This window comes from Acomys minous (assembly GCF_964271855.1).
Source record: "Acomys minous genome assembly, chromosome: 2".
Taxonomy (NCBI): domain Eukaryota; kingdom Metazoa; phylum Chordata; class Mammalia; order Rodentia; family Muridae; genus Acomys; species Acomys minous.
Genome location: NC_140484.1, coordinates 35,599,942 through 35,616,559, shown reverse-complemented (window position 1 = coordinate 35,616,559; position 16,618 = coordinate 35,599,942). Strand labels below are relative to the sequence as shown.

Here is a 16,618-nt window from a genome sequence, read left to right as displayed (position 1 = left end):
TATATTTTATTAATTTTACATTTTGTAAAACAAACTCAAATTACTGAGGCCACCACTACCCATATGGATTTTGTTTTGTTTTGTTTTGTTTGTGAGATAAGAGTTTCTCTGTGTAGCCTCACCTGTCCTGGACTCACTTTATAAACCTTGAACTCACAGAGGTCTACCCGCCTCTGCCTCCCTGAGGGCTGAGATCCAAGGTGTACGCCGCAACACTCAGCTCCGCCCACGTTTCTTGAGAGACTCTTCTGTCATGAGATCTCTTTCCATTTCAGTTGACAAAATCCAAAAGAAGTTAAAAATGGGTAAGGCCCATTAAAATAAATCAGATTTATATACGACTTTGGATTTATACCCTCAAATTAGAAGGACTCCAAAGACAACGCACTCACTAGGATTGCTAAGTTATTCATCGAAGAATTAAGTTAGTAGAATTAAGAAGCCATCTTCTATTTCTTCGTTAACTTGTAAACTTGAAAGTCATTATTTCTTTGGTCTCCCTTAATAGCCCGAAATTGCTAGGTAGCCTAGGCTAACCTGAAAGTCTCAATTCTCCTGCCTTTGCTTTCCCAAGTGATGCTATTACAGGCTTGATACCACACCCATCTAGCTGGTTTTCTTTTCTTTTCCAGTTCTGGGGAATGAACCCAGGGCCTAGGACATACTAAGCAAGTGTTCCACAACTGAGCATCACCCCCAAGCCTTCAAGTTGCGACTTCTCACACTATAGAAACGTATCCAGAGCCAGAAGTGGTGGCATGGGCCTGGAATCCCAAACACAGAATTTGAGACCAGCTGAGGCAGAGAGCAGAGTTCAATCACAGAATGTAGGTCCTTCCGAAGGTAGGATGCCTTATGAAGAAGGTCACTACTACAGGTCTCCTGGATTGTATCAGGTGACTGACTGTCAAGGACAGACTCGGGAGCGCGCAAATGGAAAGTCTAGTGCTCCTCCAAAATGGTGATGAAATAAGAGATGACAGCCACTTCCACTGATTGAGTACCTTGTGGCCATCACAAGAGGCATCCAGGACTTTTCTGGCACAGGGCTGTTTTACCAGAAGCCAGACATCTCCAAATCCCTGGCTGAGGAACCGCTGGCACAAGGAGCACACATGGACAATCCGAAAGAATGAAGGACAACAGACTCCGCCCAGTGTTCCTCGTCCCTGTGCCAGCAGCAGGAAGCTGACTTCCCTGCCCGCCCCCAACCCCCCACCCCAGCCTCAGAGGTGACAAGGCTTAGTGACAACAGCACGATCCTGGGATCTGTGGGACAAATCTGAAAGCTGGTGATGGGACTATGGTTTTACTCCAACAGCCTTCTACTGTTTAAGGGACACTCAATATTCTGCATTAAATCTCTCCCTCCTAGAAATCAGCAGGACATATTTTCCTGACTAAATCCTGACTCACAGAATATGCATACAATGCCATAGAATACAGATACAAAGACTGGACTCAATAAAATAGTAAATAGCTTGAGGATCAAGGGAATAAGTAGCAAGATACTATTATTTATGGTCAGGGTCTGTGTGATGTCACAGTTACAGGCTGACAATCTTCCCTAATTCACCACAGGAATTCTAATGCTTGGAATTCACACAGAAGTATGTGTTACGTGCCCAATATGTGTTATGTACCCAATACAATGTGTCCAGAATTTTCAAAACAGCTTTATTCATAATAGCAATTTTTTGTGTGTGGTTTTTTAAAATTTATTTATTTTTATTTTATGTGCACTGTATGTCTATGGGTGTCAGATTTTTGGAGTTACAGACAGTTGTGAGCTGCTATGTGGATGCTGGGAATTGAACCCAGGTCCTCTGGAAGAACAGTCAGTGCTCCCAACCACTGAGCCATCTCTCCAGCCCATGTTCTTGTTTTGTGAGACAGGATTTCTCTGTGTAGCCTTGGCTGTCCTGGACTGTCTTTGTAGACCAGGCTGGCCTCAAATTCCCAGACATCCTCCTCCCTCTGCTTTCCCAAGTGCTGGGATTAAAGATGTGCACCACTGTGCTCAGCAATAGAAAAAATTTTAAAAGTCCATCAAAAGAATAAAATGTTGATTGTGCACACACATGGAAATGATGTTGAGTGTGCATTTCCACGGAATGATGTTGAGTGTACACACACATGGAATGGTGTTGAGTGTACACACATGGAATGATGCTGAGTGTGCACACACATGGAATGATGCTGAGTGTGCACACACATGGAATGGCGTTGAGTGTGCACACACACATGGAATGGTGTTGAGTGTGCACACACATGGAATGATGTTGTGTGTGCACACACATGGAATGGTGTTGAGTGTGCACACACATGGAATGATGCTGAGTGTGCACACACAGAGAATGATGCTGAGTGTGTACACACATGGAATGGTGCTGAGTGTGCACACACATGGAATGACATTGAGTGTGCACGCACATGGAATGATGTTGAGTGTGCACACACATGGAATGGTGTTGAGTGTTCACACACATAGAATGATGTTGAGTGTGCACACACATGGAATGCTGCTGAGTGTGCATACACATAGAATGGTGTTGAGTGTGCACAGACATGGAATGGTGTTGAGTGTGCACACACATGGAATGGTGTTGAGTGTGCTGTGCACACATGGAATGGTGTTGAGTGTGCACACACATGGAATGGTGTTGAGTGTGCACACACATGGAATGGTGTTGAGTGTGCACACACATGGAATGGTGTTGAGTGTGCATTTCCATTGAATGTTGTTACTGAGCAACAAAAGAACTATTGGGTATCACACAAGAGCACAGACAGGGTCATAGAGTCTCTGGAAAGAAAGACATAAATATTGACTTTGTTTATAGAAGTCTTCTTCAAGCCAGTGGCACACACTTGTAATCCCAGCGCTGGGGAGGCAGAGGCAAGTGGATCGCTGTGAGTTCAAGGCCAGCCTGGTCTACAAAGCAAGTCCAGGACAGCAAAGGCTACACAGAGAAACCCTGTCTCAAAAAACAAACCAACCAAAAAAAGCCTTCTTCTGGCCAAGCAAAACTATTCCACGGAGAGGGGAACCAAGTAGGCTCCCCTTAGTGGGGCCAGTTCTATGGTGATACAAAATGACCCTCTTTTATATCCAAATGACAACCACACCAGTGACTCCATGGAATTCTGTGGCCAGATGGCACAGCACAGAACACGCACTAACTGAATCATATATTTTTAAATATTAAATTAACATTATATTTTATCACAATAGAAACTGCTTAATTTTAGCACCAACAAAACAAAACAAAACAAATAAAAACAATCATTAAGCTCTTCATCTGGCCAGACAATGGTGGCACATACCTTTAATCCCAGCACTTGTGAGGCAGAGGCAGTCGGATCTCTGTGAGTTTGAGGCCAGCCTGGTCTGCAATGCTAGTTTAGAACAGCCAGGGTGACATAGAGAAACAACAGTCTTGAAAAACAACAACAAAACTCTTCATCCGAAATTTAAACATAAATCTGTATATAAATTATACTTCAATAATCACCATAAACATGACAGGACAGAAAATGTCCAATAATGACTACGCAGACTGTAGAGGGCAGGTCTTCCCTGGGCTCTTCTGTTCCTTTGGGAAATTCTTCTGTATGGAACATTCCAGACAAACTGTTTTAAACTCCAGTTCTTAAGAAAGCTGATAGCATATTTTCTCCCCCTTCTCAATCCATCTCTCTGAGAGTCATCTGCCAAACTTGGCATCTGAGCAGGGTATTCAACTAGTATCCCTCCCAGACCTTACATTAAAATCTCCACTTAGGCTGGGCTGTGGCAGCGCACACCTTTAATTCCAGTGCTTAGGAGGCAGAGGCAGGAGGATCTCTGAGTTTGAGGTCAGCCTGGTCTACACAGAGTGTTGCAGGACAGCCAGGACTACACAGGGAAACTATCTCAGAAAACAAAACAATATAAAAAAAAATCTGGGGATGGTGGCACATGCCTTTAATGCGAAGAGGCAGAGGCAGGCGGATCAAAAGCCAAGGCTACACAGAGAAACCCTGTGTTAGAAAAACAAAACAAAACTTCGCTTAGGGCTGGGGTATAGCTCCAGAAACAGAACCACGGGTTTTTCCCCCAGGAGCCCAAAAAAGGAAAGAAAATAAATCCTCATACAGGCCATAGGCCACTCTGGACCACTTGGGGGCCTCTCACTTTCCAAGAGTCTCCAGCTGCTCCTCTGTCCTGGTAACAGTAACACCAGGAGGTAGGAAACAAAAGTTCTATACCTGGGAAATTTCAGGGAGTGTCCAGGATGCCATAAATCTCTCTCTCCTCTTAAAACTCACGCAGACACTAACCAGAGCAGCCTGAGGATAGGGAAGTGCTTCCCCCAGGCCACGCTCAGCTCAAGCACTCAAGAGGAGCTGACCTGAGGCTGAAGAGCTACCAGAGCACGCTCTTTCATAGGAGTCCATGAAGGAGGAAGTCCCCCGTCCCTAACATTAATCAGGAGTCTGGTCGCTGGTCTGGCTGGAAGCAGACCAGAAAAGGCTCCCAACTGCAGCCCGCAGCCCTTCAGCCTCTTCCGCGTTCACCCCAGCAAAAGTTCACCCTGGAGAAAATTCTATGGCAAAAGACGAGGGTGTGGGAGGCTCACTGCATGCAGCATTGCCTGGAAAGGGTGGAGAAAAGAAGGAAAATGGATTCTCAAGAAGTCCTGAAAGAAGGCTACAGTAGGACTGGAGAGGTGGCTCAGCACAAAGGAAGGCATACTGCTCATACAGAGAGTTTCCAGAAGCCACAGCAGGCAGCTCACAACTGCCTATACCTCCAGCTCCAGGCAGATCTACTGGCCCTGGCCTCCTGCCCCTAGTTATGTGTACAAACCCCTACAGAAACACACACATATAATTAAAATTCCGATAAGAATCTTGGAGCTGAAGAGAAGGCTGGCTGAGCAATTAAGAGTGTTCCCTGTTGATCCAGGACCTGAGTTCAGCTCCCAGCATCCCTATCAGGTGGATCAAAACTGCCTATAACTCCAGCTCCAGGGAATCTGACGTCCTCTTCTGGCCTCACGAGGCACGTATGTGCACGCAACACATATATATTAAATATAACTCAAACTCATTTTTTTATATACCACGGGCTGAAAAGACTGCTCAGTGGTTAAGAGTTATTTGCTGCCCTTACAGAGAACCGGGGTTCATTTTCCAGCACCCGCATGGCAGCTCACAACTGAAAGTAGCGTGGCCACAATGTGGCGAGCACTGGCTCTGGCAGGCTTTGCCCTTCCCCTCCATTTCCCTCTGCCTTGCTGAAAACTGTTAGATTACATTTCTAAGGCTAGCCGCCAAGGTCTGTGCCCTTATTTGTCCGCTTCCTCCTCCTAAGGCTGATGATAAACCAAGGTCCAGCTATCAGAGTAATGAAGGTGAGCAATAAAAGCCCCCTTTGGCTCACCTAATTAGCATGCCCAATTAAAAACAAACACCTCATCCAAACACAAGGTTTCCCCCTTTTACCTCTATAAACTACTATTTGCCTACGTACGGCTTATGTCTCCACTCTATCCAGAGTAGTCCTTTGTCCCACTTGTCCCTCTCCCTTGGTCCCTACCCCTTCTCCCTCATCCTCCATCTCTTGTCTTTGTCCCTTATCCCTGCCCTCTGTCCCTCTGGGGCAAATAAATCTCCTTTGTGCTGAGAACTTGGTCTTGGTCCTGAGCCTATATTTTTCCTTTTAACAACTGTCTTCGTAAGCCGGCCATGTGGTACACACTTTTAACCCCAGCACTCCAGAACTGGGGTCAGAAGGAACCCTGTGAGCTAGAAGCCATCCTGGTCTACACAATGAGCTCCTGGACACAGGCAGAACTACATACAGAGACCCAGTCTCACGGGCTGGGGATGGGGGGAGGGGGTGGGGAGGGAGGAGGGAATCTCTAACTCCAGTCTTGCCTAGCCTCTGAGAATACCAGGCACAGATAATACACAGACATGCAAGAAAGCAAAAATCTCCATACATAGAAAGCAAAAATTTCAGGAAAAAAGTTTAAATGAAATCTGGAAAAAAGGAGGGAGGGAAGGCAGATGCTACTGGCTTGAGGTGGGAAGAGAAGCTGCCGGCTCTATGCTAGTACATTATTCAAGCTGCAACTTAATAACCGATCTTTCCATTGCTTGTGAGCCAAGCAAGACCAGGCACCCTGGGAAGTTTGCCTTTAAAAAATACAGCACTTGGGAGGCAGAGGCAGATGGATCGCTGTGAGTTCAAGGCCAGCCTGGTCTACAAATCGAGTCCAGGACAGCCCAAGCTACACAGAGAGACTCTGTCTCAGGAGGGGGGGAGGGGGCGGAAATATATATATATAGTTTTTTTAATGTCTTTCTGAAAAAACCCAATGGATCTCTTTTAAACACACACACACAAACACACACGCATACACACACACACACAAACACACACGCATACACACACACACACACACACACACAAATATAGCTGAAGAGCAAGTAATTTGGAGTTCCTCTGGATGCAATTTGACATTTTTGGTAAGACTTTTTTTTGCTCACAAACTGTCATTCACTCACTACATAAATACAAGGAATTCTTTCTCATATGTTCCCCACTAGTCTGAGTCATACTACCTCATGCCTTCCCAAATCAGGTCTACTTGATCAGTACACAGTGAACATGACTGATGCCCTGCCCTGAAAGCCCTTGGGCCTACTGCTATGACTCACACAAGGGCAGGGCCCACAGCTAATGGGGCGTGACTGGTGGTATGTATCGGGCAGGAGTGAACAGGGGCAGGTGCACACCAACCAATCCCAAACGGAGGAGCAGCTGACTCCAGACTGAAGAAGGCAACGAGGAAGCATGCTCCTTCGAAACTGAGCTCATCAGGAAGTCCTTTAGTTTACCCAGGAAACTCCCTCCACAGACTCGAAAGTGGCAAGTGACTTCTCTGAGGTAAATGCATGACTCCTGCAGGCTGAAACTCCACCCACCCAGGCTCTCAGGTGTGGTTACTATCCTTGTAAGGCAAAAAGAAGAAACTGAACCCGGGTAGGATCGGCTCTCAGCTTGTGTAAACAAATTGCTACAGTCAGGACATCAAAGCAAACTGAAGGCATCTGACAAATTTATTTTTTCTTCCTCCTGAGAACAAAGGCCCTGGAAGCTCCATGCCCTAGAAGGGCCAAGTGCTACTAGAAAGCATTATTACCCTGTGTTGTAAAACAGTCTCCTCAGAGATTAAAAGCATTCCATTCTGCAGGGGAGCTCCTTAAACAGGGAGGTAAACAAAACAAAAAACAAACAAACAGAAAAAGCTTCAAGAACTCACTGAAATGGACCAGATTTACTAGGCCCTGTCTTGGCCTTCAGACTCTCAGACAAGCAGACCTGCTTGGAAGCCAGTTGGGCCAACTGAAGCATCTTCAAGGGCACTTCAACCTGCCTGAGCTGTTGCCCATGCTGCTGGGGGTGAGCTGAGTTGGTGATGCAGTTGACTTAGGGTCCTTTCTGCTCCTGTAGGTAACCCTTCATCCATACTCCTGTAAGTAACCCCAATAAAGCTCACTGGTTCACCAAACTGGACTTTGGTGGTAACCATACCGCTAAAAGCAGTCTGTCATGGGCTCTCAATCTGAGGGAGTTGAGTGTGTTTTGTATACCAGGAAAAGTTTTGTCACACAAAACCTTGCTCACCTTCAACTCAAGGGACTAAATTTACCTAAAACACCCCCAAAAGTGTTCTCTACTATAATGGCAAAATTGTAACTGGACTTTAATCATTAGTAACCAATACAGTCCGGGGTGGGGGTGGGGGTGGGGGGGTGGAACTGTTACAACCAACAAAATCCACAAACCTGGCCCAGGAAGGTGTCTTAGCACTTAGGAGCACAGGTTGTTCTCCCAGAGGACCAGGATTTGGTTCTCAGCACTTACTTCTCAGCTCCCAATCACCTGTAAGGCCAGACCCAGAGGATCTGCCACCCTCTTCGGGCCTCCAAAGGTAGCAGGTACCCATGTGCTGCACAATATACATGTAGGCATAATAATAAAATAATTTAACAGGTACCGGGCACAGCAGGTGCTTAGTATATTCCGAGAGCGCTGGGTTCCACCCCCAGCTCCCTGAAAAAACAAAAGCGACGGGAGGTATATTCATTCACAGATGTGTCCAGATTACATTCTCACCCATCCTAGATTTACTGCTCCCTCTGGTAGAACCAGAGGAGGAAAAATCATAAATAGAAACCACACCCACGAAAGTCTAGTTAGGCTAAACAGTAGTCTGAAATTCAAGTAAGCATATCATAAAATATATCCTACTACGGAATGATGTCAGCCTGCGTCGCTGACATCAACACGCGCCTAACTTGAACCAGCTGGCGTGTGCTGATGTGAAATGACTAAACGCAAGTCACTAGGCAGATGGCACCCCAGGCACACGCGAGAACACCCGTGACTCGCAGTGTCCCCTCTTCGTTCTCATTCAACATCAACAGGTTTATCTTAACTGTTGCCTTTTAGGTCAAAGCAAGTGCGTAGTTTTCTACCTCAAGCTTTCTAGCTGCTACAACATCCTTGCTGGAACCCATTTTTTTTCCAGCTCAGTATATCCACCGGAAGGAAGCATAGAAATGGGTTCCATCCCCCAGCACCATAAAGCTAATCTGCACTCTCCCGGGGCCCCACTTGAAAACAAAGTGACATTCTCCAGAAGAGCCAAAGGACCTCCTCCCTCTCGCTCCACTTTATCACAAAGGAATAAACAGCATTTGCGCTCCAACATTTGGCGGTGCGACACCTACTTGTAGAAAGCACAGAAAAGAAGAGAGTTGGGCCAGATGTTAAAAGAGCCTGTAGATACACCATGGGCAAACACAGACAAAAGAACTGCAGCAATGGGGAGGGGGGGGGGGGGAGGGGGAATACATGTGCATGCTCAAGACAGACTCCGTGGTGTTCGACACTGCTGGTCTCTCAGGAAGATTCTGGGGCTTCCGAAGGTGTCGCAGGGCTACACTCAGAGTTCTCCAGAACCAAGTCATGCATGTTTTACACGTTTCTGCCCAAGTCTCAGCCAAAGCAGCCCCCACACTTATCTCTCAGCATTACCACCTGTTACTACTTATCATAAGTTCACAACTCTTTGTTTTGTTTTGTTTTGTTGAGACAGGGTTTCTCTGTGGAACAGCCCTGGCTGCCCTGGACTCACCTTGTGGACCAGGCTGGCCTCAAACTCACAAAGATCCGCCTGCCTCTGCCTCCCAGAGTGCACAAAACTCTTCTTAACACAGGTTCAGTCTTAGTTAATAATTTTTTAAGAGTATGTATGTATGTTATGTATGACATATACAGCGCTCTGCCTGCATGTACACCTGCAGGCCAAAAGAGGATATCAATCACATTATAGATGGTTGTGAGCCACCATGTGGTTGCTGGGAATTGAACTCAGGACCTCTGGATGAACAGTCAGTGCTCTTAACCTCTGAGCCATCTCTCTAACCCAACAATTATTTTTGCTTCACCCTAAGTTACCCAGTCTTGAAGTAAGTGGGACTGATGGCTGTCTTTGCTTTTAATTGCTTGCATGTATAAGACCTGAAAAACAGAATATGTCCTTTTCAAGAAACTAATATAAAATAATTTAATCCCTGTGGAAGAGAATTATTGAGTCAGTTTTGTTGGTGGTGGTGGTGGTTTTCTGTTTGTGTTTATTTTGAAACAGGGTCTTACTGTGCCCAGGCTGGCCTAGAACTCACAGAAATCTGCCTGTTTCTGCCTCTAGAGGGTTAAATCCACAGCTGATTCGGTTAGTCTGATGTTGCTGTTTTATTATTTAATTATTTAAATATGGCCAGGTGGTGGTCCTGCAAGGGTGTTTAATCCCAGGAGATGCAGAGGTAGGCAGACCTCTGAGTTTGAGGCCAGGCTGGTCTATAAGAGTCCCAGGGCAGCTAGGGCCACAGACAGAAACCCTGTCTCAGAAAAACAAAAACAAAACAAAATAGGGCTGGAGAGGTAGCTCAAACATTAAAAAGCGCTGTCGGCTCTTGAAGAGGACCCAGGTTGGATTCCCAGCCCCCACATGGCTACTCACAACCCTCTGTAACTCCAGTCCCACTGAATCCAATACCTCCTTCTGGCACCGGGCACATAAGGGGTACAGGGACAGCCATACAAAGAAAGCGTCATACACATAAAATTAATTAAAAATTTTTTTAATTAGCTGCAAGTTTGTACATACCACAACTGGGAAAATACTCTGGGGTGAAAACAACTTAATCAATGGCTAAGTACTTGGAAGTGTCAAAGTCTGAGTTCCCAGGTAAGATACCTAGAAGAAGCTTGGCACTAATAGCCAAGGTAATAGGCACCAGTCATTAAACACAAAGCAACAATGCCAGGCTAGACGCCTGAGGGTGCAGCCCAGGCTTAGGGTACTTGCCCAGCAAATGAAAGGCTCTAGCATGCCCATCATTGGGTCAGCAACACCACTGCCCAAGTGCACACTGACCTTCCCGTGCTCCGGAAGTCAGTTGCCAGACTCTGAGAAGTACATGTCTAAATCAAGGGGGGGAGGGGAAGAGCAGAATTCCAATGGACAGCTCGCATGTCACAAAAACACGACAAGCCTACCTGACTAGCTTTCCCAGGTACCATCCCAAATTAGCACTTGCTGTTTCAATAATGGATACTGGGGATAGTTCCTTTTAAAGTTTAAAGCTAATACCTCCTTAGACCTTCACATATGGCTGAGCTGTATGGATTGCTACTAAAAATAAAAATTAAAAAAAAAAAGGAGGAGGGGACATCACAAATTTTCCTGTGCTAGTTAAATGGTTTTCTATGCTTAAACCAAGTGCACGTGAAGGCTGACGGGCTTAACTCACCAAACCGGTGTTAAGTTGGGACTCTCAATCTAGGCCCTGACTCTCTCAGGCTGAGGATCCCAAGACTCCCAGTGAGCCAGCTAACATGCTCACTTGCTTCTCTCCACCCAAGACTGGGTAGCACCAAACCAAAAGTCATCCTTACCTCCAGCATCAAAACTGAGGGCCAAAGGTCACTGTGGCCGCAGGTTTTTGCATCCCTGATTGTTGGTAACGAATGAGGCGTTTTATTGGGAGCCAGCTCTCAGTTGAGAGAACTCTTTAATATGGCCAGGCTGTTTAAAGGGATTTGTTTCAGGGATTAGGTACAGAATTCCCTAATGGCTAACTATCTTGGGAGATGTCGAAAGGCTGAGTGATGATTGGACCTTCCCAATTCCACAGCTGCCCTATGGCACCCACACCTCAAGCCAATGCCCAACCAAATCGGAACGTCTTTTTAGACAACTGCAATTTCACACAGAGCTCCACTGACCTAAAGTGACTCCACCTTATTTCAAGATTCTGTCTCCTTAAAAGATAGCCTCCTAAGGGGAGAAAATCTTTTGAGAAGAAAATGACTGGTAGGAATCTTGTCATCTCCCAAGCATGCGGATGTACTAAAAAAAAATGCTCCCTGCTCACACAGGAGATAGCTGGTTAGTTGTGATCTGTTGTTAGTGTACAAGGAACTAGATCAAGGGTTAAATAAATTGAGGCAAAAGTCACTGCAAATGAATTCCCCAGAGGGCGACACAAAGATGAATCTGGTCCTACTCTTAAGCAAACCTAAAAAAAAAAAAAAAAAAAAAAAATAGTACCATTTACTGTGTAGGGAGAGCAGTGGAGTGTTTACTATGAAGGCAGCTCATTGGCCCGTGAGGAGAGTCAAACTATTATTTAGCACATTAGAAGTTCCTGCAATTCCACTTCCCAAAGTGCTATTGGCAGTCAAGGCCTCCCAAAGAGAGTTATACAACACCTTCCGTGTCTCAGATTTTTCATAGGCAACTATCAGGTATCTCCTACCTATATTCCTAGAGCTCGCCCTCCATTATCAACCCCAAACCCTTCACACTAAAATGTTGGGGCCAACGACCACTGTGGACCTAACACCCTAACACCGGTGAGCGCGCTGTGATGGAGATCATTCCCGGCCATTCTCCATAGTGGCTGCTCAGACGCTCTTTCTTCCCTGCAAGAATCGCCCAGGGATGCAGAGAAGACAATCCCACCCTTTGTTGCAATTCTGAATACCAGAGTGTGCATCAGGATTGCACGTCCCCCTCCTCCTCAGGGCCAGGAGTCATCTAAAGCCAGATCCATCTAAAGCAGGCTGCCATGCTGGTGTTCACTAGGCTGCTGCAAGCAGTAATAGCCAGCCTTAGTCAAGTTTCTATCTTCTCAAAAGGACTCGCACTACGTAGGTGCTTATTAAATGGTGGCTCAGTGGTACTGAAAAGCTGCAGCTGGGATTACAGCTCAGAAATATGCTTGAGGCCCTGGGTTAAATCTCCAGCACCACACACCCACAGACAAAGACAATGACTGACTGACAGTTACACACACACACACACACACACACACACACACACACACACACACACACACACGAATGTTCCAGAATTTCAAAAGGAAAAATCCTCCCTTTTATCAACTTTTGCAAGAAACTCTTGGAGGCAGGGGGTGGGGGTGGGGGCTCAAAATCCACTGTTACTTGGCTACGGCTCCCGCCCCCCCCCCATCCCACTAAGAACAGCCCCCTGCCAGACTTCTAAATGGCACTGTTGGTGCCATTTATTCCTTGCACATTACCCTTACACAACTGTGGATGAGGCACAAGACTTTGACTTATCTTTGCCTTCCCCACGTTGAAGCAGCATCATTCAAGAAAATTTATTGAATTAACTAATACATCCTTCCCCCAAGCAGGATGGTAAATGGCACTCTGAGACAACTGCAACTAGTACTTCCTAATTTCTCAGCTAAAACTACCTTCTTCCCAGGTGTGCCTGTCCTGGGCAGATGGATGGACTTGTTGTTTTCTGTAAGGGGTTACGGGCACCGCCAACACAGACCACCTAGGAAGCTCTGGAGGAGTCTTTCCCTCTCCGCTGGGATTCCGCAGCAGAGACAGGGAGTGTGCAGCACAGGGCAGTTACTGGGAGGGAATGACTGTTCCCTGGGAACCTCAGGAAAGCCACAGGCATTATTACTCAGGTCAGACAGTCGCCAGAGAAGCAACTCAGCCCGGGAACTAAAACTAAAACAGAGGGGGGAAAGGCTGTATTCCATTACTGGGTCCTGGCAGGTTCCCTCCCAAGATCTTCACATTTCAAGAATGTGAAAAGGCCTGAAGTCGGAATCCTTGATTATTTATACCTTAAAATAAACTACTGTGTAAAAGCGGAAACTTAACAAATGGAGACATAAAATAAAAGGGACTGATGACAGGTAAGATATTACCAGAATACAAACCATTCATCACGCCTCTCTGGGGCTTCTTCCAAAACCCCATCTTCATCACCTACTGCAAAATGAGCTGTACCGCGGAGGCAGCTGACTGAAAAGGAAAGTGAGGGTTTGGGTACCACAGTCCTCGGTCTCACTCAGTACATGGCTAGAGCCTCTGCATTAAGTTGGAAAGAGAAAACACACACACACACACACACACACACACACACACACACACACACACACACACACACACACACACAGTCGTCCAGTCAGCGACCACGGCCACAGAATCTCTCCATTAAGGTGGAAAAAGAATACGAACACACACACACACACTGAGCCACGGGCACAGAAAGTCTTGGGAGCCGACACCAGGGCACTTCCACACTTTCCCCTACTTGCGATTTCATCTCAAAACCAAGTGACTCCAGAGAGGCCATGAGCCATCAGCGCCATCCTAGCAGTCCTCCCCTCCAGGAGGACCCTTACTAACTAGTACCCAAAGATACCAAGCCCAGAGAGAGCAAGGAGCCGCACGGAGCCCACCGGCTCCCACGCAGCCGCTCGCCTCCCGGCCCGAAAGGAAACTTACGCGCAGCCAGCCAGACAGCTCCCGCCGCGGTGGGAACCCGCGGTCTCCCCGCACCGGCATCTCGCGCGCGCTTCCCGCACGTCCTCCTCGCTGCGGCTCAGAACTACAAGCTGCAGTGGCGGCTCCGTACGCCACCACCGGCAGCCTCCCCTTTGTCCCTCCTCCCGCGGCGCAGCCGGCCCGCCCCGAGCCTAAGCTGCGCCCACGCCAGGCGCTCGGCCGGGAAAACTCCAGCGGGCGCTACCACCCCCGCCGCCGGGGGACTGCTCTCCGGCGCCGCTTCCGAGGCCCCGCGGCGGGCAACGTCACGCGCTCCGATTCCCGGCCGGCGACCGAGGACCTGGGGCGGCAGGAGGCTCCTGAGCTCACGCAAGCCGCCTACACCCCCGCCTCGCTGGCCGGATGGTTCGCTCCGCCGCGCGCCTTAAGAGCCAGCAGGTCCGGCCGAGCGCGCGCCCGGGGAAAGAGCTGCGCGTTGGCGAGGCTGGCCCGCGTCCACGGATGCCCGGGAGGTCGCGCGGCGGCGTCCTGAGGAACACTTTTTAGAAAGCATTCCGGGGCTTCCCACAGGCTGTGGTTGCGTTCTCTACCAGAGAACAGCTGGAGAAACCCCAAAGCTTTGAGTCCCGCAGCGCCAGCCAACACAGACAAGTGTTGCACCCCAAATTTCGCAGCTCCACTCCTGACCCAGATTCCAAGGGTACAGAGATGTTCAGATTAAATAGTAAAGCGGGACTTTTTAGGGCAATGCGGGCCAGGTTACCTCCTTGGCATATCGCCAACAACCCCACTGAAGAGATTGAAACCCTCTCTGTCTCTTGAGTATAAAGGACAGTAGGTTGCAAGGCTGATCCAACAGGATTTATTCAAAGTCCCCCTTGTGTCCTATTATAGGGACACATCGTGTATTTAGAGAGTCAAAAACTGGTACGCTAATTAAACAAGTGATTTGGGGTTAGAAGAGAAAGTGCTGCAACCCACCCCACCCCCACCACTGCAGTTCTTCCCTCAAATTGGAGGGCAAACCCTAGGCTTGGTGCACAAATGGAAAGGTAAAAGGTAGAAAAGTCTGGACAGCCCCATGACGAGAACCAGATGCCGGCGGGCTCTCTGAAAACTGGCTTCACTTCCTGTCTAATCAGAACAAGTTTGGCAGTATATGTGGAAAAACAAGTCTTGCAGATGCTGCCCTCAAAGCGTTAGGCTGCTGGCCTCCTTTGGAGTTAGGAAGTCCACGCCTCTGAGTAAGCCCTGTGAGTAACATTTCCCACTTTATCTCCAGTCTCCACAGGAACGCGGACTGGTCTTCCTGACCTGCGCACGTTGTGTTACTCGCCTCATCTAAGCACCTATTTAAAAATGGTTCTCCAAATTGGGTGGTGCTGGCTTACAATGGTAATGACTGCCCTTGTGAACCAATCACACCTTACTTTCATGAGCTTATTACGTCAACAAAACATCAACAAAGGAAGAAAGGGCTCAGAACATACCAAGTAGCAATTACACCTGTCGAATGGTTGGTTACCTGTTCCTCCCTAGAGTGGGGCTGTCAAATTTGCGAGCAGCCCATGCCGCCCGCCTGTATTTACATTTCACTTTCAGTGAACTAAAAATGAGAGGCAAGGAACATTTCAGTTTCTCAGTCATGCTACCTACATTCCCAGGGATGACAGGCACACATGCCCGCCCAATGGCTGTACTGGGCAGAGCAGATAAAGAGTATTCCCATCGTGACAAATGATGACAGATTTATATGCCATCACCCCAATTCTTTCCGCACAACACCTGGACATGAGTTAGCATTGCATAAACTGGTGAAACCTCCCTTCAGTTGCTACATGGGCTTCTGTGATGGCAGCATAGGCCATACAAACGCCTAGTATGTGTGACAAGCTCTTGCTATGTAGCCCAGGCTACCCTCAATCTAGAGTTTTGCCTGCCTGAGGCTTTGGAGTGTTGAGATTACACCTAAATTCGTCGCTCTTTTCTGAGAAGCGATGTATTTCATAGTGACACAGTATTTCAAACCCACTCCTGGAATTTGTTTTTCCTCCCCACCCCCACCCCCTTTTGAGGCACTAGACAGGTCAGGCCAGCCTCCCTCCTGCCTCAGAGAGTCTTATTACAGCAGTCAGCAAGAGGAAAATGGAAGCTCTTCCCTGCTGATATGGGAGGATGAGTTTCACAGACAGCTTCCCAGAGACAGCTTGCTAATGCATGCTAAGAAGTAAGGAGAGAAGGCTGGAGAGATGGCTCAGTGGTTAAGAGCCCTGTCTGTTCATCCAAAGGTCCTGAGTTTAATTCCCAGCAACCACACATGGCGTCTTACAACCATCTATACCTGAGATCTGGTGCCCTCTACTGGCGAGCAAGCTAACATGCAGGCAGAACAGTATAAATAATAAATAAATAAGTCTTTAAACACGCCTTTTAATCCCAGCACTTGGGAGGCAGAGGCAGGCAAATCGCTGTGAATTCGAGGCCAGCCTGGTCTACAAAGTGAGTCTAGGACAGCCAAGGCTACACAGAGAGACCCTGTCTCGGAAACAAAAAGAAAAGAAAAGAAAAAAAAAGAAGTAAAGATGCACATGTGAGAGAAAGTTAAAGTGGTTTTCCAGGTGAAAATAATATGTAGAAACAAAGAATGCAATAGCCCTTAGCCTTCCCTAAGGATACCGTGGTGTGAAGTGACGCAGGCCAGCAACTGCCAAGCAC

At 47.4% G+C, this 16,618-nt stretch overlaps 1 protein-coding gene across 4 annotated transcripts in view; it reads right to left on the bottom strand.

The window, feature by feature from the left end:
* The window catches only part of TJP2 (tight junction protein 2), a 128,415-nt gene that overhangs the window by 64,511 nt on the left and 47,286 nt on the right, over positions 1 to 16,618 (bottom strand). Inside the window, exon 1 of one of the 4 annotated variants that reach the window (XM_084771728.1) lies at positions 13,904 to 14,128. The exons of 2 other annotated variants lie outside the window; for them this stretch is intronic. In XM_084771728.1, the coding sequence (XP_084627854.1) occupies positions 13,904 to 13,963 (60 nt within the window). In that variant the 5' untranslated portion in view covers positions 13,964 to 14,128. Of the gene's footprint in view, positions 1 to 13,903; positions 14,129 to 16,618 lie in introns of those variants that run through there. One more of the 4 variants, XM_084771724.1, reaches the window with a different exon arrangement.